General features: G+C 49.1%; 1 protein-coding gene across 1 annotated transcript in view; it reads left to right on the forward strand.

Moving 5' to 3' along the window:
• Positions 1 to 22,638, forward strand: part of LOC119963007 (protein sel-1 homolog 3-like) — a 129,954-nt gene that overhangs the window by 95,177 nt on the left and 12,139 nt on the right. The window contains 8 exon segments of the mRNA XM_038791459.1: positions 156 to 283; positions 378 to 461; positions 1,281 to 1,371; positions 4,424 to 4,502; positions 4,592 to 4,701; positions 4,810 to 4,937; positions 7,638 to 7,740; positions 12,597 to 12,669. Of these exon segments, the coding sequence (XP_038647387.1) occupies positions 156 to 283; positions 378 to 461; positions 1,281 to 1,371; positions 4,424 to 4,502; positions 4,592 to 4,701; positions 4,810 to 4,937; positions 7,638 to 7,740; positions 12,597 to 12,669 (796 nt within the window).

Consider the following 22,638-nt stretch of genomic DNA (forward strand, 5'->3'; position numbering starts at 1 on the left):
ATTCAAGCCCTGTTCTTGCACATCCAATGGGTTTCTGTTGGAATCCTGGCAATATTACAGGGCTCCAAGGAAAGTCCCTGCCACCATCTAATCAAATTGTTCAATGTGAATTATGTTTATCAAAATTACATTTATTTTATGTTCTTGTGTTCTAGACTGAAGCATTTCAATATTACTATAAAGCTGGATCTGGAGGACACTTTGAAAGCGTAATTCGGTGCTCCTTTTATTGGAGTACAGGAAACTTTGAATCTATTCCACACAACCCCAGAAAGGCTGTCCTGTAAGATGTTTATTTCATATTCCCTCTTGGCAATCTGCAATTGTCAACGTTAACATATCCAAAAGTCACTTTTTTTTCTCTTTTCCCTTGACAGTTGGGCCAAATTTGTTGCTGAACAAAATGGGTTTTTGGGTTACATCATGCGAAAAGCTATGCATGCCTATCTTCAGAAATCCTGGTAAGATTAAGACTTGTGTCCTTCGATCCCAGTGATCACAAACATTGCACTGTTCCAGAATTGCAATTCAATTTTGTCCCCTTTTTTTATGTCTAATTTAGGAAGTAAGTGTAATTCAATAATTCAGAGAATATGCTGTTTTGTGACAACAAGGCAGTTGTCAACAGTGTGACATAAAGAAATTGACACTTACAGGCCATGTGCAAGACTATTTAGATACACTATTTACAAAAATTTATATATTGGAGATAGAGATTGCCGAAATAAACTTAAAAATTGAAACAGTATTGCATTACATTCATAATTGCTGACACTACAGAAACTGAGAACCAAGAATTAAAGATTTAATTTGTTTCTTTGGATGCCCCATGTTATCTACACGTTTGTAATGACTGTATTGCCACCCACAATAAAACTCTAAAATTTGGTAACTTTGCCTACTCAACTGTTAATAGATTGTATGAAGATAAAAGTGAATGACTGATCATACTATATCTAATGGATTTTCAATCTTTTTTGTGTCACATTTTCACACCCACGCTTTATTTTGTCATTGAATTTTTAAACTGAATCAGGAAACAGGCAGATTTGTGCCAATATTTTCTCAAAACTATACGGCATACTTCTCACGTCTCGTTTTGCCCGGTGCATTGTTGCAAATGAAGAAAGTCAGTTGATGAATTTGCATACTTGTTCACATTGAAAGTATTTTGAATTTCTACATTTAGTGTCTGATTTCAAGTAGATCAGATAGTTACTATCGATGGTTACTATCGATGCAATGTTTTGTTTTTCTAAATTATAATCTCATCTGCCCAGGAATGAAGCCCTGCTGTATTACCTTGTTACCGCAGAAACAGGAATTGAAACATCACAGACAAACGTTGCCTATCTCTGTGAAGAACACCCAGTGAGTAACTGTTAACTGGTACCTGATAACTTCTGTTGAAAATATGAGAAGTCTCAGGGATGGCCTGGAGGGAGCACGTGATGTGGGCCGGGAGCTGGCTTAAAAAGGGATATGTCTGACCACTAGTGGAGGGGGGTGGGGAGCGCCGCCGCCCCCCCTCCAAGACTGGTCACGTGTAATGTGCAAGAGTTGATTGGGCCGGTTAAACGTTCACGTGTTTTTGCGCTTCTGAGGAGCCCGAAGGCGGATGTGGCGTTCTTGCAGGAGATGCACCTGAAGTTGAGGGATCAGAAGTGGCTGAGGAAGGGATGGGTGGGGCAGGTGTTCCTCTCGGGTTTAAACATGAAGACAAAGGGGATGGCGATGGTTGGTTAATAAGAGAGCGGCTTTTGAGGTGGCTGATCCGAGGGGGGGGGGGGGAGGGGGGTAGGTAGCTATGTGATGGTCAGTAGGTAGTTGGAGGAGATGCCAGTCGGCCTGGTGATTGTTTATGCCCCGAATTGGGACAATGTGGACTTTATGAAGCGGGTGTTAGGGAGGATTCCAGACCCAGACACGCATCGGCTGATTGTATGTCTCTCGTGTACACCAGGTGCATTTCAGGATCTACTTTTTTATTATGGACAAGACATTGCTGGCCAACTCGATGGACCCGGCGATTGTTGTTTCCGACCATGCGCCACACTGGGTGAATTTGCGGGTGGGGCAGCGGTCGGCTAAATGGCCGCAGTGGAGGTTGGATGTGGGGCTGCTGGCGGATGAGGGGGTTGTGAGCGAGTGAAAACTGCCATTCAGGGTAGGTGGAGTTGAATGGTACGGGGAGGTCACAGCTGCCATGCTGTGGGAGGCAACTAAGGCGGTTGTTGGGGGGGGGGGGGATTTTATTTTGATCCGGGCTCATGGGGAGAGGGTGGAGTGTGAGGGGAGGGAGAGGCTGTTGGAGGAGATTCTGGGGTGCATCAGAGGTACTCAGTGGCACTGGAGGAGGGGGTGTTAGGGGAGAGGCAGAGGCTCCTGATGGATTTTGGGTTAGTGTCCACAGGGAAGGCAGTGGGGCAATTACAAAGGGCCAGAGGGGCAGTGTACGAGTACAGGGAAAAGGAGCAGGATGCTGGCCCAACAGCTGAGGAAGCAGGCAGCGGTGAGGGAGATTGGCAGGGTGAGGGACGAGATGGGTAAGGCGGTGACAGATCCGGAGCAGTGAATGGACCATTTGAGGCCTTCTATTGAAGGCTGTATGAGTTGGAGCCCCCGACCGAGGAGATGCGGCGGTTCCTGGGTGGGTTGGAGTCCCCAAAGATGGAGGGGGAGAGGGTGTAGGGGTGGGGGCTCTGATTGGGTCAAGGGAGGTGATGGACGACATGGGTGTGATGTAAGTGGGGAAGGCCCCAGGGCAGGACGGGTTCCCCGTAGAGTTTTACAAGAGGTTTGGTGCTGAGCTGAGGCTGTTGTTGCTGAGGGCGTACAATGAGGCGAGGGATAGGGAGGAGCTCCCCCTCACATTGTCGCAGGCATCCATCTCCCTGACCTTAAAGAACGATAGGAACTGGGAGCAGAGTGGGTTGTACCGCTTGACATTGCTGCTGAATGTTGATGCAAAGTTGTTGGCGACGGTGCTCGCATAGCGAATTGAGGACAGTGTGCTGGGGGTGATAGTGGAAGATCAGACGGGAATTGTGAAGGGAAGGCAGTTGCTGGCGAATGTGCGTCGGCTGCTTAATAAAAATTATGATGCCCTCGGAGGGGCATGAGGTAGAAGTAGTGGTGGCAATGGGCGCGGAGAAGGCCTTTGATTGGGTGGAGTGGGCTTATTTGTTGGGAGGTGCTGGGGCAGTTCTGGTTTGGGCAGTGGTTGGTGGATTGGGTTCCGCTGTTATACAGGGCGGCGATACGGGCCGTATCAACGGTGGCGAGTATCAGGATGAACCGGATGACTTTGGGGTACCTTGGATTACATTGCTCTCCCTGTTGCTTTTCGCCTTGGTGATAGAACTGTTGTCAATGACATTTTGGGTGTTGAGGCGTTGGGAAGGGATTGAGTGGGGCTGCCAAGCAGAGAGTTTTGCTACATGCGGTGATCTAGGACCGGTGGACAGCATTGAAGGGATTATGAAGATTTTGAGGGAATTTGGCGGGTTTTGGGGTACAAATTGAACATGGGAAAGAGCGATGTATTCCGGATCGGTTAGGGGCGTTGCCGTTCAGGGCGGTGGGTTCAAGTTTTAGGTATTTAGGAAGCCAGGTTGCGCAGAGCTGGGCCCAGCTACACAAAGTGAACTTGGCACGATTGGTAGAGGGAATTAAGGCAGATTTCAAGAGCTGGGATGTGTTGCTGCTGTCACTGGCTGGGCGGGTCCAGGCAGTGAAAATGGTGATGCTGCCGAAGTTCCTGTTCATGGTCCAGAACCTCCCTTCCTTTGTCCCCACATCCTTTCTCAGGAAGGTTAGCGGGATAATTTCCCAGTTTGGTGGAGGTGAGGGAGCCCGTGGATGAGGCGGGTGTTCCTAGAGAGTGGTGAGGGGCTGCCGGCGTTGCCAAATCTGATAAATTATTATTGGGCGGCGAACAATGCAATGGTGAGGAAATGGGCTGTGGAGGGGGATTTGGTTTGGGAGAAAAGGCTGGGAGAGACAGGAAAGGGGACAAAGTGGGAAGGAGAGGGCAACCCCCCCACAATCACAGGGGAAACACAGCCGAAGTTGATGGGGAAGAAAAGAAAGGGTGGGGGAAGAAGAGAGAAAGGAGGGGGAACCCCTCCCAAAAAAAAACTGACCAGGGGGGTCACAAGGTGGGGGGGAAGGGAGGCAGAGAGGGGCGGGCTGGGGGGACGGTGCAGGAGGGACCACACGCCAAGCCACAGGGCGACAGAATGGAAATAGGGGCAGTTAAGGGAAGGACAAGAGAAACCTTTCTGTATAATACAGTAAATAAACATGGCCAACAACCTACATAACTGTTTATAAATTTTGAAAATGCCAACAAAAAGATTTTAAAAAAGAAAGAAAATATGAGCAGCCATTAAAAACTTACCCTCATACTTCTTTTGACCAGGAGCTCACAAACAACAGTGTTGACTATGCCTGGAGATATTATAATTTATCAGCTTTTCAGCTGACTACGCATCCTTTTGGTAAGTATACTGTGCAGATCTGACCAGAAATCACACTTCTGGTAAGTAGCCATGCACTAACCCATTTTTTAATTCTGTGTAATTTTTAGTTTTAATAAAAATGGGAGATTACTACTATTATGGTCACAAGAACCATAAAAGAGATATCACACAATCAATTGAGATGTACACCTCTGCTGCTTTATTGAATGATTCTCAAGTGAGTATTGGTGTTGTTCAAGTTGTTGGACCAGTTTATCACAATCCAGCAATCTCTCTGGCTTAATGTGTTATTTATGCATTATGATTCTCATTTGCCTTTCAACAGGCATTTTACAACTTGGCCTCACTGATAGAGGAGGGTGTCCACATACCGGAAAGAATTTTAGACCTTCTAAACGTGAGCACAGCAAAGAATTTCAACAATTTCCCAGTCCTGCTGGAGCTATACGAGAGGTAAAGCAAAACTGCAATCCATCCTGATTTCTAATTTGATTATTAATCAAACTGTTTAGTGTTATGTTACCTTCAGTAGTGTAAATAGTAATCTGAAAAACTGTGCAGCGATTTCATTTTCATCTTCGTCTTCATGGGTAATTGCAACATTATCAATCCGATCCAGCAAATAATTGTGATATTTACATAAATAAATACCATGAGCTCAAGAAATCTCAACTGAAAATATTTTGCATCCGATTTTTAGTAATTCATGGGATATTAGCACGGCGAGCCAGCATTTATTATATTACGGTCCTCATGGGACAAGTCAGATCCCAGAATGAAACGAGGCTCGAAAGATCCTAACATTTTTATTTTGCTACTATGGAGAGAAGTTACTGAACAAATTCACAACAGTCTGCTGATGAACTTTTAACATAAAGAATAAAACAGTTATTAAACAGGAAAATAAATTAACAATATTACACTAGATGAAAAGGTTCGAAAGATCCCCCTGTACAAAGACAAGATTATGATTTGAATGTTTACTGTTCCTTTGCCCCAACTTCATCTTCTCAGAAATTTACAAATTAGGAAAGGTGAAACAATTGACCATATCTATCTTGTACTGTAATATTCAGGGTAAGTTTTCTGTTCTTGTGAACCAACGGGTGAACCATGGACAGACACACCACACTCCAAAGTAGATTCTATGGATTTTGCAACTACCTACCCAGATGCTTGTCACACCGTGAGCCAGTCAGCCTCACTAAAACTCTGTCTTTCTCACAAGGGTTTCCAATCTCCATATTCTAAAAACTCGACCTGGAATTCCATCCAAACTTCACTCCCATCGGTTGCCTTCAACAAGGATCCACCTCCGGAGTTTCAGTTTTGCCTCCACAGTTTCCTGTCCCCTAGATCCCCGCGCACACACAAGCTTCACCTTCCAAGCACATTTTAGATCTTCAGCTAAGCCAAGCAGAACAGCACTGCTCCAAAAGTGTACCATTGCCCCTATGGTCGGCAGCAATGAGTCAACAACTTTTGGCTGCCTCCTGGAACCTTCATGACCTCTCTCAACTGCTTTGCTTCAAGTCTCCTTGCAGCTCGGTCTTTAATTCGGAGCCTCTCCATTCAACTGTATTCAACAGGACCTGTTTCTGATCATCTGATCTCCAATGATGCGGCTACCAGAAATAAGCAAGAAATAGCGTCACAGGAAACTGCGACTCTCCAGGGAGATGGTCAAAAATGTTTGTGCCTTTGCCGCAGAAGCATTGGTCAACATGCCCTGCCTGTAGCTATCAAAATCAATGTAGCTTTAAACCTTTTTGCTTTTTCGTCTTCTCAGCTGAGGGCTTGGTGGCATCTCACAAATGGCTGCACCTCGGATCACTGCCCCCTTTGCCATAGTTGGGCAATATATTCAATTCCAGATAGACACTGTCTTGGAGGCACAAAGGGCAGGGGGTTTTGTCACCCTCACTGGATTCCCCCAGGACATCATCAGTTGCACCCATATGGCCATAACATGGCCCTGCAGAGGAAGAAGAGGAGCAGGAAATGGAAGAGGAGATAGAGGGTGAAAATGCTGAACACAGGTGCCTCTGCTGCACCAGTTTGTGGTTAGGCCTAGTACAGGGTTTGAGCATCTTATCAGGATGCCATCAATGACAGGGAGTATTCAATCCATCAACATTTTGACTGAGCTGCCCTGTACCAGGATGAACGGTATTGTGTGGAGGTCACTCTGAACTGGCTAGGCTAACACTTCCATTGAAAACACAGCTTATAACATGTAACCGTTTCCCCTGGTAGCTCGGTCCAGGATGGTTGGCCTTCAGATCCGGGGTGTTTGGTTGCCAGGTCTGAGTGTTCAGTCATCAGTTTCAGGCTGGTTGGTCGTTGGGTCTGGGTTGGTCGGTCATGTGATCCAGGGAGGTCAGTCGTCATCTTGAATGAAGGGTGCACATCTTCCCAGAGGTTTTAACGTCACCGTTGATGAATCCTTGCTCTCCTTCACCAGGATGTGGAGATGCTGGCGCTGGACTGGGGTGGGCACAGTAAGATTAGGGGCTGGTTTAGCTCACTCAGCTAAATCGCTGGCTTTTAAAGCAGACCAAGCAGGCCAGCAGCACGGTTCATTTCCAGTACCAGCCTCCCCGGACAGACGCCGGAATGTGGCGACTAGGGGATTTTCACAGTAACTTCATTGAAGCCTACTCGTGACAATAAGCGATTTTTATTTCATTTTCAAGTGGACTTCTGCTGATGGAGCCTCACTCTGAAAGCTTGTGATTTCAAATAAACCTGTTGGACTTTAACGTGGTGTCGTGAGACTTCTCACTGTACTCCTTCACCAGCTCTTGTCCTGGCCCATCATTAATAAAATGAGGCTCACACAGCATTTTCTGTACTTATTGAATAAAGTTGTTATATGTACTTTGTTGAAGCAAATTAGACTTCTGTTTTAGATTTCTTTTTTTTAATACACATTGTCATTAGCTGCATTTGGAACAAGTATGTGCAGCTGTAACCCAACAGATATTATTGGTGGTTTTCTATAAATCCCTCTGGGATGAATGACTGGAATCTAGGCTTGTTCGATATTTCAATAATGTGAATAGTTGCACCGGAACAATGCAGTAATTCAAATCCAGTTGTGCAGTTTTGGTAGTGTATTAACACATGTTTTCATTTTTACCTTTTTTCTAGGTGTATACTTGTTGATATGCAAGAGGGTTTCATCCCATGTTCTATAGCTTTGCTTCATGTTCACCTGAAAACAATATGGATTAATATCGGCTCTGCTGCTTTGGTACGTATTCCATCAAACACTATTTTATTCTTTGAGATTACACTTTATGTTGCTCTCAGTACACATTTTAAGAGCAGGTTTTTCAACAGTTAAAAAATCACTTTAAAATGTTCTCCTAACCGTGTTTCAGAGAATCCATACAGTGCAGAAGGAGGACATTCAGCCCATCTGGTCTGCACCAACTCTCTGAAAGAGCATCCTACCTAGGCCCATTCTCCCGCCCAATCCCTGCAAACCAGTAATCCCACCTAACCTGCTCATCTTTGGGCACCAAGGGGCAATTTAGCATGGCCAATACACCTAACCTGCACATCTTTGGGCACCAAGGGGCAATTTAGCATGGCCAATACACCTAACCTGCATATCTTTGGACACCAAGGGGCAATTTAGCATGGCCAATACACCTAACCTGCTCATCTTTGGGCACCAAGGGGCAATTTAGCATGGCCAATACACCTAACCTGCTCATCTTTGGGCACCAAGGGGCAATTTAGCATGGCCAATACACCTAACCTGCTCATCTTTGGGCACCAAGGGGCAATTTAGCATGGCCAATACACCTAACCTGCTCATCTTTGGGCACCAAGGGCAATTTAGCATGGCCAATACACCTAACCTGCACATCTTTGGACTGTGGCAGGAAACTGGAGCACCCGGAGGAAACCCACACACACTTGGCAAAAGTGCAAACTCCACACAGTCGCTCAAGGTTGGTATTTAACCCTGGCACTGTGAGGCATAAATGCTAACCACTATGCCACCGTGCCGCCCTTTTCTCCAATTATTTTGAATTTTAATAGCCACCATATTCATGAAAGTATTTGGGAAACTTTTTTGCTTATGGATGTAAAAAGCCATATGACATTGAATGAAAATTAAATGAAAGTCGCCATAATCCCAGAGGACCAGAGGCTTCTCTCCCTGATTGAGAGAGAGCTGACAGGTGGTGATTCAATCTGAGGATCACCACCCCTCAGGTGAGGGACAAGATTGAGAAGGCAGGGCCTTCATGGATTTTATACGGCCATGAAGGGGTCCATACCGAGTAGCTCAAAGAAACGTTGTTTTTTTACATAAACTATTGTGTACATCACATGGTAGATCTCAACTTGGTCTGCCTTGATGGTGCCTAACTTGCCTGCTTTATATACCGTAGAGCCATACATTGTTTAGAGGTCCCCGCCCCTTAACGGGATAGCTCTTATAAGCAAGGTTCACAGGGAAGTTAATTATTCCCACTCTGTGAGATGCTTGCGGGTTACAACATCCCTCTCGTACAAAGTCCGAAGAATCCTCTGACGTCTGTGGGGAAGGAGGGCACCAGATTCTCTTTGTGCCTAGTTGAATGTCACGGACCCGAGGTGCTGGATTGGGCGGCATGAATCTTGAAGGTGAGGCTGCATCCAGTGTGAACATCGCAGTTGTTGCTCCGCTGGTGGCGTCTGAGCTATTGACTCCCTATCGGAGATTTCTGATGCTTGAGTTTCCATTTCTGAATTGGTGTTCACGACCTCAGTTATCTTGGGGTCCCGTTCGGGGATTTGGCATCGGAAGCAGCTGGCTGAAGATGTTGCGTTCACGAGGAAGCTGACGAAGAATTGGTCATCTGGACCGAATATGATCAAGGTACTTTCGCATAATCTGGCCTTGTACTTGATAGGAAACTGGCCCAGAAAGGCGGTGGATAGTTCCTGAGATCCACTGGGCGCCGTCTGCAAAGTTTTGAATATAGACCGAATGACTTTGTACAAAACATCAAAGTGGTTGATGCCTAACAGGGCAACGCCCTTGCAACTCCTGGTTGTGGCGCGCTTTCTCACCAATGTCCGGGAAAATCATATTAAGGTGGGTTCGAAGCCTATGCTCCATCTACATTTCAGCCAGGGCCACCCCAGTCACAGCTTGAAGAGTGGTCCTGTAACAAAATAATAAGCAAGCCAGCCTAGTGTCCATTAAACCTGAAGATTGCCTCCTGAGACCTCTTTTGCATGTCTGTATCATCCGCTCAGCTAAACCATTAGAAGCCGGGTGGTACGGGGCGGTTTGGATGTGCTGTACTCCATTCACCTTCAAAAACCCCAAGAATTTCTCCCTCATGAAAGATTGTCTGTAATGCGCACTTCAGGGATGCCATGCGTGCCAAACGACAATCACACCTTCTCGATGGTTGCCCAAGAGGTGGTTGCTACCATCTTGTGGACCTTTTTTGAATGGGGATCAATTAAGAGGAGGAACATTGAACCCTGAAATGGGCTGGCAAAGTCAGCATGTAATCGTGCCCACTGTCATCCTGGCCAACACCCAAGGGTGAAGGGGCACAGCCCGTGGGACCTTGTGATGCTCATGACAGACGGAGCATTGCTGTGTCATCTTCTTAATGTCCGCATCCAGGCCCGGCCACCAGACGTGGTTCCATACCAGCATCTTTGTTTCAGATACCGCTGGATGTCCATTGTGGAGGTTCTTCAATATCAACTCCTGACCCATAGCAGTAAACCTCCTTCGTAAATACGGACAGTTTGAACGAAAACGCCCCTAACTCGCCTGGTAGCTATCGATGTGTTATATGGAGGTCAGCAATGTGCCAAGCGTTTGTGAAAACCGAATCTGTCTGAGTCCATTCATGTATCCGAGACGCCGTAACAGACAAAGAATCCATGAAGTTTAGAGTGGCGACCACTTTGTCCGCCCTCGAGGTGAGGGGGGGGGGGTGATGTGGGACTAGTTGGCAAAGGCAAACTGCTCAGTTCATCGGCATTCGCTGTCTGGGTCCCTGGCCGATACTCTAAAGAATATTTGTAAGCGGCCAACAGAAGGGCCCAGAGTTGAATCCTTGCGGAGGCAATGGACGGGATCACCTTGTCCTCCTTAAAAAGACTGAATAAAAACGTATGGTCAATAATAATAGTAAAACGGTAGCCATGGGTGAAGTTTTTTCGCTGTGTAGACCATGGCCAGACCCTCCTTTGCGATCTGTGCATATTTTAGTTCTGTCACAGCCAGCGTCCGAGAGGCGAAAGCAATCGGCCGTTTTCTGCCACTCTCCATCCGATGTGACTGGACAGCCCAATACCGTAAGGCAATGTGTCCCATGATACGAGTGAGGGTTTGGCGGAATCATAGTGGCTCAGTAATCCAGAAGATGATAACTGTCTCTCGACCAGAAGAAAAGCCATTTTTCCTTCACGCCCACTCTTGATTCTTCTTCAAGGGCAGGTATAATGGTGCCAACGTGGTCGCTTGGTTCAAAAGGAACTTGCCATAATAGTTACCAAATTCTAAAAATGAATGAAGCTCTGAAGCATCCGTCGGATTAGGGGTCTGCTGGATGGTATGCACCTTGTCTGTGAACCTTGTCTGTGACCGGATGTAAGCCTTCACAGTCCACCCTGTAACCGAGGTAGACTATCTCCCTCGCATTGAAGACACGTTTCACCTGCTGTAAGCGGACATCAGACTCCGAGAAATGCTTCAGTACTGCCTCAAAGTTCTCCAGGCACTGTTGTTCGGTCGCTCCCATGACCAACACATCATCTAAATAGACGGCCATCTCAGGAATAAATAACTCTCTCGGGATATTCTCCATTACTCATTGAAGTATAGCACAGGCAGAGGATACCCCCATAGGCAACCGGGTGTATTTGTAAAGTCCTCTGTGCATACTTACTGGAACATATTTTCACGAGCATGCATCCAACTGTCAATACGCGTGGCTCATATCGAGTTTAATGAATGAACATACTTTGCGTAAAAGATCCTCCATGCGTGGCATGGGATAGCGGCCCAACCCTGAAGTCGTATTCACGGTGTGTTTAGTGTTACACCACCCTGGGCGAGTGTGCAGTCACATTCCAGCCCCACGGATCCCAGTATCCCAACGCAAGTGAATTAACCAATAATGTGTGTACTTTACTGAGATATTTAACCCGTGGCTGCTCCAATGAGGCACAGGCACCAGATTTATAAGTAAAACATTAAAAAACTGATAATAAATAACAAGGAAGAAGATGAATATTAATGGTAAGAATTAAACAATAGTCTGCTAATCTAACTATTCCCAAACCCCATCCCACCCACCACCCAGACACACACAGGATAGACACACGGTGCAGCTGTTTATCTCTTTTCATGTTATAAATAAACAGTTATTAAGTTTTACTTACAAATCTGGTGCCTGTAAGTTATTGGAGTAGTCGAGGGTCAAAGATCTCAGAAAATATAAACAAATTATTGTTTAATTCACTTATGTTGGGTCTCCAGGGCCTACGTGGCTGGAATTCAACAGTGTGTCACAACATTCCCACACCATAAGATACTTGAGGGTTATGCCAATGGATAATCTCAGCAGGTATGGGAATTGAACCCGTACTGCTAGCATCGCTCTGCATCACAAACCAGCCGTCCAGAATGTGACATTACCATCATGACGATACACATCAGTATCATGTATAAAAAAGTAACAAGTGTTAGCAGACAAAAATACTTGCCAAATAGGTTTTCACATGCATGGCGTCTGTCAATTCCCTGGAATCTCAATGGCGTTCAGAAGATTAAACCTTCCGTGCTTCGTGTAAAATGATAAATATGCTTCATTAGCTCAGCTTCTGAGAGCTGGAGACCAAGAATGGTCACTGTGTTCAAGACCTAATCAGGTCAACATCGGCCAATAATATGTTGAGCTACAGATTTAAAAGAGTTTCCACATAAAAATTCCAGGTATTTGTCACTGAGCCTAGAATATGTACATACTTTTACCATCCAGAATGTCCACCCATCAGTTTGTGTCTTGTGAAACAGTTGTACCCATTGAAGCAATTGGAAATTAGCCATTAAATCATTTTTGTGTTTGTTTTCAGTTATATACTGCAGGCTCAGTACTCCTGTCAACGTTAATTATTTATGCTGTTAAGCACTACTGGGACTCCACAGGTAAGTTACAGTGATATCTTGGAGAAATTCTACAATCTCTTAATTATTAGATATTTTCTAGAAAAGTGGGAACATACAATTTCTGGTGGGATTCTCCGTCCGTTCACGGCAGCGGGATTCTCCAGTTCCGTAACAGTGAATGGGAGATTTGGTTGAGTGCCAAATTCTCCATCCTTGCTAGCCGCACTATTGTTTCACAGCGCCAGAGTCCCAGGTTCGATTCCCGGCTTGCGTACCTGTCTGTGCGGAGTCTGCACGTTCTCCCCGTATCTGTGTGGGTTTCCTCTGGGTGCTCCGGTTTCCTCCCACAAGTCCCGAAAAATGTACTGTTAGGTGAATTGGATATTCTGAATCCTCCCTTGGTGTACCCGAACAGGCACCAGAGTGTGGCAACTAGGGGATTGTTACAGTAACTTCATTGCAATGTTAATGTAAGCTTACTTGTGGCAATAATAAAGATTATTAGAATCCCGGCCGACATGATTAGAATGTTTTTACTAGGTAATAGTTCAAAATACAGCCACAGTTATACAATAAAAGGCTGATGTAAAATCTAACCAATTGTATAATTGAAACTTCAGACGACTTAACATGAATCTTCATAAAATTTTATGTTTTCACTTACAACTTTTCCACTTTCAGTAATACCAACAATTGCCCTATTACCTATATCTTCATACATGCCATCATTCCACCAAACTAATTGAACACAATATTATATTATGCATAAAGAAAAGCTTTAAGGGAGATAAAATTGTGGTTAAGTGCATGTATAAAATAAATTATGTATTTCTTTGTCAAATATGGGAGCTTAATTTCTTTTAGAATTAGATATATTTTCCCTGATCTTGATATATATATATTTTTTTTAAATTTAGATTACCCAATTATTTTTTCCCATTAAGGGGCAATTTAGCGTGGCCAATCCACCTACTCTGCACATTTTTGGGTTGTGGGGGCGAAACCCACGCAGACATAGGGAGAATGTGCAAACTCCACATGGACAGTGACCGAGAGCCGGGATCGAACCTGGGACCTCAGCGCCGTGAGGCGGTTGTGCTAACCACTAGGCCACCGTGCTGCCCCTGATCTTGATATTTTTAAAGTTAGCCTGTCATGTTCTGTATGCTGAAATTGTGAATGTGCAATTTTTCTGAAATTGCCAGTTGATCTAAAGGCATAATGGGATTAGAAATGCTGTTCTGTTAGTTTATGCGAGTAAGATTGAGAAATATTTGCCTTGGTAGTCCTTTTAGGACCATATTGCTGCAGGAAACCAGTGGCATTGACTGAATACAAAAGATGTAGAACCTGTCTGGTCAGTATGACTGAACTGCTTGCAGACCAATCCAGAAACTAGCAACTATTTTATTTCTTTGAGGGGAAGAATAATCAGAATAAGTGTTTTTATGTTCACTATATAACTCTGATGTTTGGAGAATTTGTTTAGCAAAAGGTTTTTCATAAATACTTTGGCTCTTTTTGATGAGGAACACCATTGATTGTGCTTAACATACCGGGCGAGGGATTCGTTGTCTGGCGATGGTGGAATCGTGATCGGGCGCAGAATCGATCGTCAGCCGAAAATTGAGGCTGACGCTGGGAGCCCAACAGAACGCCATACCCCGGCGCCTCAATAGTGGCATGAATGCGTTCCATTGCCTGCTCGGTATTGGCATGCCTATTGCACAGTAACGGCCATTAGCCTATGATTAACGGGCTCGACAAGGTAGTCTCCGGCCTCCCGTAATGCTCCGTCTCCGCCAGGCAGAAGTGGCGCGGGCGTGGTTCACTTCTGGAATTAAAACGGGAACCGGTGCCGTGACTCTGAGGGAGAGAGGAGGTGAGAAATGCTTCCAAAGGCACAACTGTGGGCTAACAGTTGTGCCGCTGGCTGAGGGACGTCTGCCAGGGCCGTGGACTAAGTAGCAGGGGGCGACCAGAAGATGGGCCGAGGGCCCGGGCTGACACCCCCCCCCGGGACAGGGGTTGCCGGGCATGGGCTGCCATTGCCGTGGCCTACTCCACTCGTCGCCCATGGTGACCCGTAAATGTGCAGAGCCACCGGTAGTTTGGGGGATTTTCCCATCCCCCCCCAAACCACCAGGCCAGGCCACCCCTCAGACCCAGCCAACCCAGTAACGGGACCTATGTGGTCTGGCACAGCCAATGGCCAACCAGGTGTTGGCACCCCCGCAGTGCCAACACCCATCCGAGGTGCTGTCCCACTGCAGGGGGAGAAGGGTGCAGAGTGCACCGAAAGAGTGGACAGATACACACTGGCCTGCCACCCTCCCTGGCACACCGCCACGCCCTCTCCCCCAGGGTGGATGCCCCACTAGTGGCACCATCAGATAGCCCACCCCGCAAGAACACCGGCCATCACCAAGCCCCGCCTGCCCTCTGCGCCCCTTCCCCCATTCATCCTGCCCCCGGACAGGTAGGTGCAACCCGTGTGTCGCACACAGGATCCATGGCACACAACAGCAAGGTTCCCAACAGGTACTCACCCCCTTTGTGCAGCCCCCTCCGCAGTCCCTGCCCACACACATGCTACCAAGCGTGGCTCCGGTTGGTGACGTACGCCGCTGCCCTCCACAACCAGATGGCACCCTGCTGCCGGGATATCATCCAGCCCATCCAAAGATGGCACCCACGTTAGACTCCACAGGAGGGTGCGGAACAGAGCGAAATGCTGGCATGGGTATGTGGTGGGGCAGGAGGCCCCCAGTGACGGGCATTGACCGGGCGAGGGGCGTGGTACGGAGGGAAGAGCGTCGGGGGCAGGGGCTAAGATCGGGAGGGGGAAGGGGACACCCGGGGGCGGGGCTGCAGTGCATATCCCGTTGGACTTGGTTGGCATGGGGGTCCTCACCTCTGCAGAAAATTGATTTCAGTGCACTGCCAGGTGTGGTTTGCATCTGCCTGGCCGCTACAGCCGGGGTGGATGCACTGAGGCTGCAAGACCAGGGGCTGCTTGGGAAGGATTCTGCAAAACAGGGACGTGCCCCAGAGGAGCAGGAGCCAGCTGGTTGAGGATGGAAAGCAGGCCGGCCAAAAGGCCGAGGTGAAGGTGAGAAGGAGGCATTGCATGAGGCTCATGTATACCGGCGGTGGCTGTCGATCCGAGCGTGTCGCCAACTACTACGGCTGAGCAGAGAGACAGTGCATCATCTGTGCCGGATCATGGTGCAGCTGGAACCGTGATGGTATGAAGGAGGACACCTGCTCATGGTGGCAGTCAAGATGACAGTCGCCTGAACATTTTACCACAGAATCCTTCCAGGCGCCAAGCAGTGACCTGTCTGGGATCTCCTAGACCTCCCTTCACAGTGGCATCCGCGCTGTAACAGATGCCCTATAACGGATGCCCTGTATGCCCAGGCAGCACAATACATTACCTTCGGTGTCGACCGAGCCCACCAGGTTGCCGGGCAATGGGATTTGCCACCATCGCTGGCACGTCCCGGGTCCGTGGGTTGATTTACACGGCACATAACCCCCACGGGCACCGGCACATGAGGGGATACCCGTCGTCAATCGGAAGTGATTCCAGTCACTCAAATGTGCAGCTGGTGCATTACCACCGGCTGCATATTGTGAACATCTGCACCTGGTATCCGGGCAGTAAGTATGGCGCCTTTGTCCTGGCACATTCAATGGTGCCTGACACCTTTGAGGTGCTCCCCTGGGTGAGGGGCGACTGCTGGGCGACAAGGATTATCTGCTGCAGTCATGGCTGAGGACACCTATCCAGCGGCTTCAATCCAACACAAGGACCCCTATAACGACGCCCATGCAGCGGCCAGGGTCGTCATCGAGTGGTGCATCAGCGTGCTGAAGGCATGGTTCAGGTGCCTGTACTGCTCTGGAAGGGCCTCCAGTACAGCCCTGGGAGGGTCTCCCGTATCATGGTGGCCTGCTGTGTCCTCCACAACATCGCGCAGCAGAGGGGTGACATGCTGGAGGCGGAGGTGGAGGACTGTCTTGCCCGACAAGGACGATGTGGAGGAGGGCCACGATGTACAGGATATGGGACCCTGGCAGGCACAGGAGGCTGTACGACATGTGGGCCAGGGCCGTCGCACACAGGACAATCAAATTGCCTCCCGGTTTGCCGACCAGGGGGCCTGGCCACCAACAGTCCCATCCCACCCCTACATACCCCGCTCTGTTCAGACCTCCCTCCCCTCCCTGCACCCCCACCACCTCTCCGAGCTCCCCCCCCCCCCCCCCCCCCCCCCCCCCCCCCGCTCCAAGCTGGACCACAGGGTGTTCGCCCTGAGTCAGCAATATCAGCGGGTCTGGTCCATGGGGCAGAGGATGATGATGACCTGCTCCGTGATGAGCTCTTGTGCTCTGCAACGTCTGACTCCCGCCCTGGTGTCACATTCAACTGTCCGCCCGGGTGATCCCTGCATGCGTGCTAGCCATTCCATCACATGGACTCATAGTCCTTCTAGAGGGGGCGGGGACTGAGGTCCGGAGTGGTGGGGTGGCTATGTTGATGAGCGGTGATGGGTCACACACCGGTAGGCCCTGCCACACGGTGTCCTTGCTTTGCTGGCCCAGGTTCCTGCTGCCACAAAGGAGAGCACCACTAACTGCCCTGGAAATGCTGGCCAGTGCCATCATCCAACACCTGCACCCCACATCACCAGCCTACCACACCGCACTGCCCAAACCACACTCACACCCAACCGGTACACCCTCTGCATCCATCCCATCCCATCCCATCCCATCCTACGCTAGGACATTGAGAAAGTCTAAGCGATATCCATCAGAGTCAGCATAGTTTTATGAAGGGCAAATCATGTTTGACTAATTTGCAAGAGCTCTTCTAAGGTCAAACAAACAGAGTGGATAATGGGGATCCTGTAGACGTAGTATATCTGGAGTTCCGGAAGGGGTTTGATAAGGTGCCTCACAGAACGTTAATTACAAAGTGAGATCACATGGGGTTAGGGGTAATTTATGAGCTTGGATAGAAGACTGGCTGATGGACAGAAGACAGAGAGGTGGGAGAAATGGTCTTTTTCTGGATGGCAAGATATAACTAGTAGGTTTGGTCCTTGAGCCTCAACTATTTTCAATCTATATTAATGACTTGAATATAGGGATCGAAGGTTCTATCGCCAAATTTGGAGACGCCACAATAACAGGTGGAACAGTAAGTTGCAATGTGGAAACTAGGAGCCTTGCATATGGATAGGTTAGGAGAGTGGCCCAAAATATGGCAGATGGAGTTTATCGTGGATAAGTGTGAGGTCATGCATTTTGGTCGGGAAAATGGCGGCAACTTATTATCTAAATGGGGAGAGACTTTGAAGGTGGTCCGATGCAGAGGGATCCGGGTGTCCTCGTTCATGAGTAACAGAAAACCAGCATGCAGGTGCAGCAGATAATAAAGAAAGCAATGAAATGTTGGTATTTGCAGCAAAAAGAATTGAGTATAAAGGTAAGGAAGTGTTGTTGCCACTGTACGAGGCATTGGTGAGACCACACCTGGAGTATTGTGAACAGTTTTGATCCCCTTATTTAAGGAAAGATGTAGTGACAAAGGAGGCAGTTCAGAGGAGGTTCAAAAGGTTGATTCCAGAAATATGGGCCGGGATCCTCCCATCTGGGAACTAAGTCCCCACGCCGGTGGGGAAATCGGCGCCAACAACTCCAGCGTCAACGGCCCCACAAGGTGAGAAATTCTCACCTTTCTAGGGGGCTAGGTTGACGCTGGAGGGGTTGGCGCCGCTCCAACCGCTACCGAAGGGATGACGTGAGTTTGCGCATGTGCGGAGCGGCCAGCGGCCGCGTGGGAGGGGTTCTCTTCTCCACACCAGCCCCCGGGCAATATGGCGGAGCCCTACAGGGGCCCGCGCGGAAGGAAGAGGTGCCCCCACGGATAAAGCCCGCCGGCAAATCGGTGGGCCCCGATCGTGGGTCAGGCCACCGTGGGGGTCCCTCCCCGGGGTCGGATCCCTCCGCGCCCCCCTGAGGACCGCCCACGCACACACACCTGCCAGGTCCCGCCAGTGCGCGAATGGAGTGATTCACCCTGGTGGAACTGGCCAAAAATGGGCGGCTGCTCGGCCCATCGGGGCCTGGAGAATTGCCGGGGGGGGGGAGCCGCTGCCAACGGCCCCCGTCCCCAGTGTGGCGTCAATCCCGCCGCCGCCCAAAAAATGTCGTCGGAGAATATGGCAGGAGGCGGCAGGACGGGATTTGCGCTGCCCCCCCCCCCAAAAATCCCGCCCATGGGGTTTGTTGTATGAAGAGAGTTTAAAAAAATGAGGGGAGATAAAATTGAGATATACAAGATCATAAAAGGTATGGATAAAGTCGACATGGAGCGGATGTTTCCCCTTGTGGGGCATTCTAGAATGAGGGGTCATAGTCATAGGATAAGAGGTAGCAAATTTAAAACAGATTTGAGGAGAAACTACTTCTCCCAAAGGGTTGTGAATCTGTGGAATTCGCTACCCCAGAGTGTGGTGGATGCAGGGACAGTGAGTAAATTTGCGGAGTTAGACAGATTTTGAATTGGTAATGGGTTGCAAGGTTACGGGCAGGACTATAGAGTTAAGGCCAGGATGAGATCAGCCATTATCGAATGGTGGAGCAGACTTCCCGTAACAGCCTCCCCGAACAGGCGCCGGAATGTGGCGACTAGGGACTTTTCACAGTAACTTCATTTGAAGCCTACTTGTGACAATAGGCGATATTCATGGGCCAGAAAGCCTAATTCAGCTCCTATATCTTATGAACGATCCCTCACATCCTGTGGACAGAGGGCCGAGGCAGTTTGGAATGTCGGGGAACATGCCTTTATTGGTGACAGTGCTATGTACATCAACTGTGCTCTAGCCCCTAACACTATCCTATGTGCTGTATCCGTGCCAACTTAACTGGTGACTAACTTTCTAACCTTACATGCCCTAACACTCTTTCTAGGTGGTCCCGCAGGCAGTACATCAGAAGTGGAGGTGGCCTTGCGTACCCCTCCCCCGTGACCTGGTCCCCTCTGGCGGCCGACCTTTGGGACAACCGGGGCCGGACGGGCCCGGCTGTCTTCTGGGTGTCACAGGTGGTGTGGTGCCACTCTGATCTGGCCGCTGCCCATTCGGAGGTACTGCAGTGTTCCGGCACCCTTCCCTGCAGGTGTCACGGGCCCCATCACCTTCTCGTCCCTGAAGGTGCCCGATGGCCTGCAGGATACTCCTTGGGATGGGGGTGCGGCCAGGGTAAGCTCTGGCAGCTCTGCTTTACCTGGCACTCATGGTCCTGGAGGCCCACTCTCGTCTTGACCAGGGTCTCCATGCTCGCGTCCATGGAGCACAGGGACTGTGCCACGTCCCTCTGGGACTATGCCAAGTCCCTGTGTGTCTGGCTTAGGTCAGCCAATGCCAGGCCAATGCTCTCTACGCCCGCAGCCATAGCCCATTGTGATTGGGAGATGCTCAGGGGCACCGCAACAGCGTTCATGTGGCCCTGTGACATGGCTGCTCTGTCTTGTGCCTCAGCTACTGGCCGCACAGAGTGCCCTAGACCTTGGCCATCCTGACCCATGGCCGATACCTTCTCACCTAAGGCCTCCACCACGGACGTTACCCATGTGGTGTGGGCCTGGATGGCACGCATGTTTGGCACCTCCTGCTCCTACAGGCAGTAGGACCCCTCCAATTGCACCTGCAGGTGCTGGATGGTTGCTGACACCCCTCATGTAGTCCTGGCTCTGCGCATGCATCTCCAACATTGATGGGACCGCCCTTTCCAGAAGTGCTAGACCCATCTAGACGGCAGCTAGTCCCTGGGACCAGGCCACGTTCCGACTGTCCACTCTTCGGGGGGGGGGGGGGTTCCTACCTCCACCTCCACCTGATGTACTGCAACATATGTATGGAGTGCACCAGATAGTGCCCCAGGAGCTACTTCACTGAAATGCCCAACCGAGGTGAGTGTCTCTGGGATGGTGGAGGGTGTTGGTGACAGCAGTGATGAGAAGCCACTGTCATCCGTGGAGTGTTGCGGGTGTGATGAACCCTGGACGGTCCCGCATCGTCACCCCGTGAGTGGCGAGTTTGCGCCTGGAGACAAAGGACACCATCCTCATCGTCTGATGGTGACCCTGCAAGACACAAGACAAGACGTATGGTGAGATCGTCGGTAGGCATGGTGTGGCGACTCACGTGACATGGGAATGTCACAACGCACTGGGGTCTCACTTGGTTGTCCAATCCGACTTCTGCCTCTGCAACTTCCTGCTCTCCCACCCCACTGACCAGGTCCAAAACCGTGGCTCTATGATGGAGAGGGATTGCAGATCCGCCGGTTGCAGGTCGCCTTCTCCTGGGGGGACAGATAATCCACAGTGTGAGACACTCTGATGTGGGCAGCGCCGGCGGTCCACAGCTACTGGCCTGGTTATGCCGGGCACCCAGCCATGGCAGGCGGTACGGATGTTGGCATGTGGTGCAGGGTGGGGTGCGGTTGCCCTTTGCGGGGCGTTGCGGAGTGTGGGCTGTGGTTGGGGGTGGTGGCAGGGGCACAGAGGTGGGGGGTTACTCACTTAGGCCGCCCTGAGGAGACCATGCAGCTTTTTCTGGCATTGCTGTCTGGTCCTTGAGGTGGGACCCATGGTGCTCACGGCCTCTGCCACCTGCACTCAGGCCCGGTTGACATCGGCGGGTGGGCAGCCACCTTTGCCCCCTGAGGAACAGAATGTCCCACCTCTCCTCCATGGCATCCAGCAATGACTCCAGCTCTGCATCTGTGAATCTAGAGGCCGCTCTCTCGGATGGCACCTTCTCGGCTGCAATGAGAGGGTGTGATGTGCTTTTATGCAGATCCAGCTTGTCAGACTCTCCAGTGCCAATCCTGACTGCAGCGAATCCGACAGCAGCGTGAGTTGGAGTTGCACTCGTTCCACATGATGTGAGCTCTGGTCCATTAGCATCTCCTGAATTGTTCCGGGACCGCCCTGCCATCGGGACCGTGGAACACCCCGTTTCAGTCCCGGTCAGCAATTAGCCTCTCAATCAGAGAATCCTGCCGCCATCCTTTGTAGGCAGCATGCACTTGTGTAGGTGGAAAATTCTATTCACTTATGGGCCTTTAGCTTAGTGTTGTAACAGCATCAACTCTGTTTTAGAAAAGCAATTCTTCTCCAACGCACTTTACATAATTTGAATAATCAAACACTAGAAGGCACTCTTGCTCTTTTGCACTCCCCTCCGTATTGAGCTGAAATTTAATAATCTGTGAAATTCTTCCCCGTGCAGCTATTTTAAAGGCCATTAAACACATTAGCCCAGTAGGATTGTGATTATCACAGCTATTGTACATATTAATGTTGACATTCCAATGACTTATGCTAAAATATTGTTGTGGTTGGCTGAATGCAGTGCCAACAATTTATCTCACCTTCTCCTGAAGCAGCTGGTTCACGCTATGATAAGATTATTGGGTAACATGCCTCTCCCCTATTTACCCCCCCCATCCCAAGTCAATACCTCGCGCACACAGCTGGTGGTTAATCATGAGTCCAAACAGTACGTGTTTGCATATGGGTGATATCAGAGTCTAACCAGATCCTGTCCCCCCCCACCTATATGCCAGCAATTTTCAGCAGTACTGCCATAATTGTAAGCTCTGGCTGCCGTTTTATTGTTTCCTTCTCCAACATATGGTTTGAATTCAACTTCCTATAGATATGAAGAACATTTTCTGGCGTAGAAGGAGATGCGGGACTGTCTGGACTATGAAATGGGATACAAGAAGTGAAACCGGGCTTGTAGTCAGAGAGTCATAGAGTTTTGCAGCACAGAAAGAGGCCCTTCAGCCCATCGTGTCTGTGCTGGCCATCAAGCACCTATTTATTCTAATCCCATTTTCCAGCAGTTGGTCTGTAGCCTTGTTTGCTGCAGCATTTCAAGTGCTCATCTAAATGCTTCTTCATGTGAGGGCTTCCACCTC

Source organism: Scyliorhinus canicula, chromosome 3 (assembly GCF_902713615.1).
Source record: "Scyliorhinus canicula chromosome 3, sScyCan1.1, whole genome shotgun sequence".
NCBI classification, from domain to species: domain Eukaryota; kingdom Metazoa; phylum Chordata; class Chondrichthyes; order Carcharhiniformes; family Scyliorhinidae; genus Scyliorhinus; species Scyliorhinus canicula.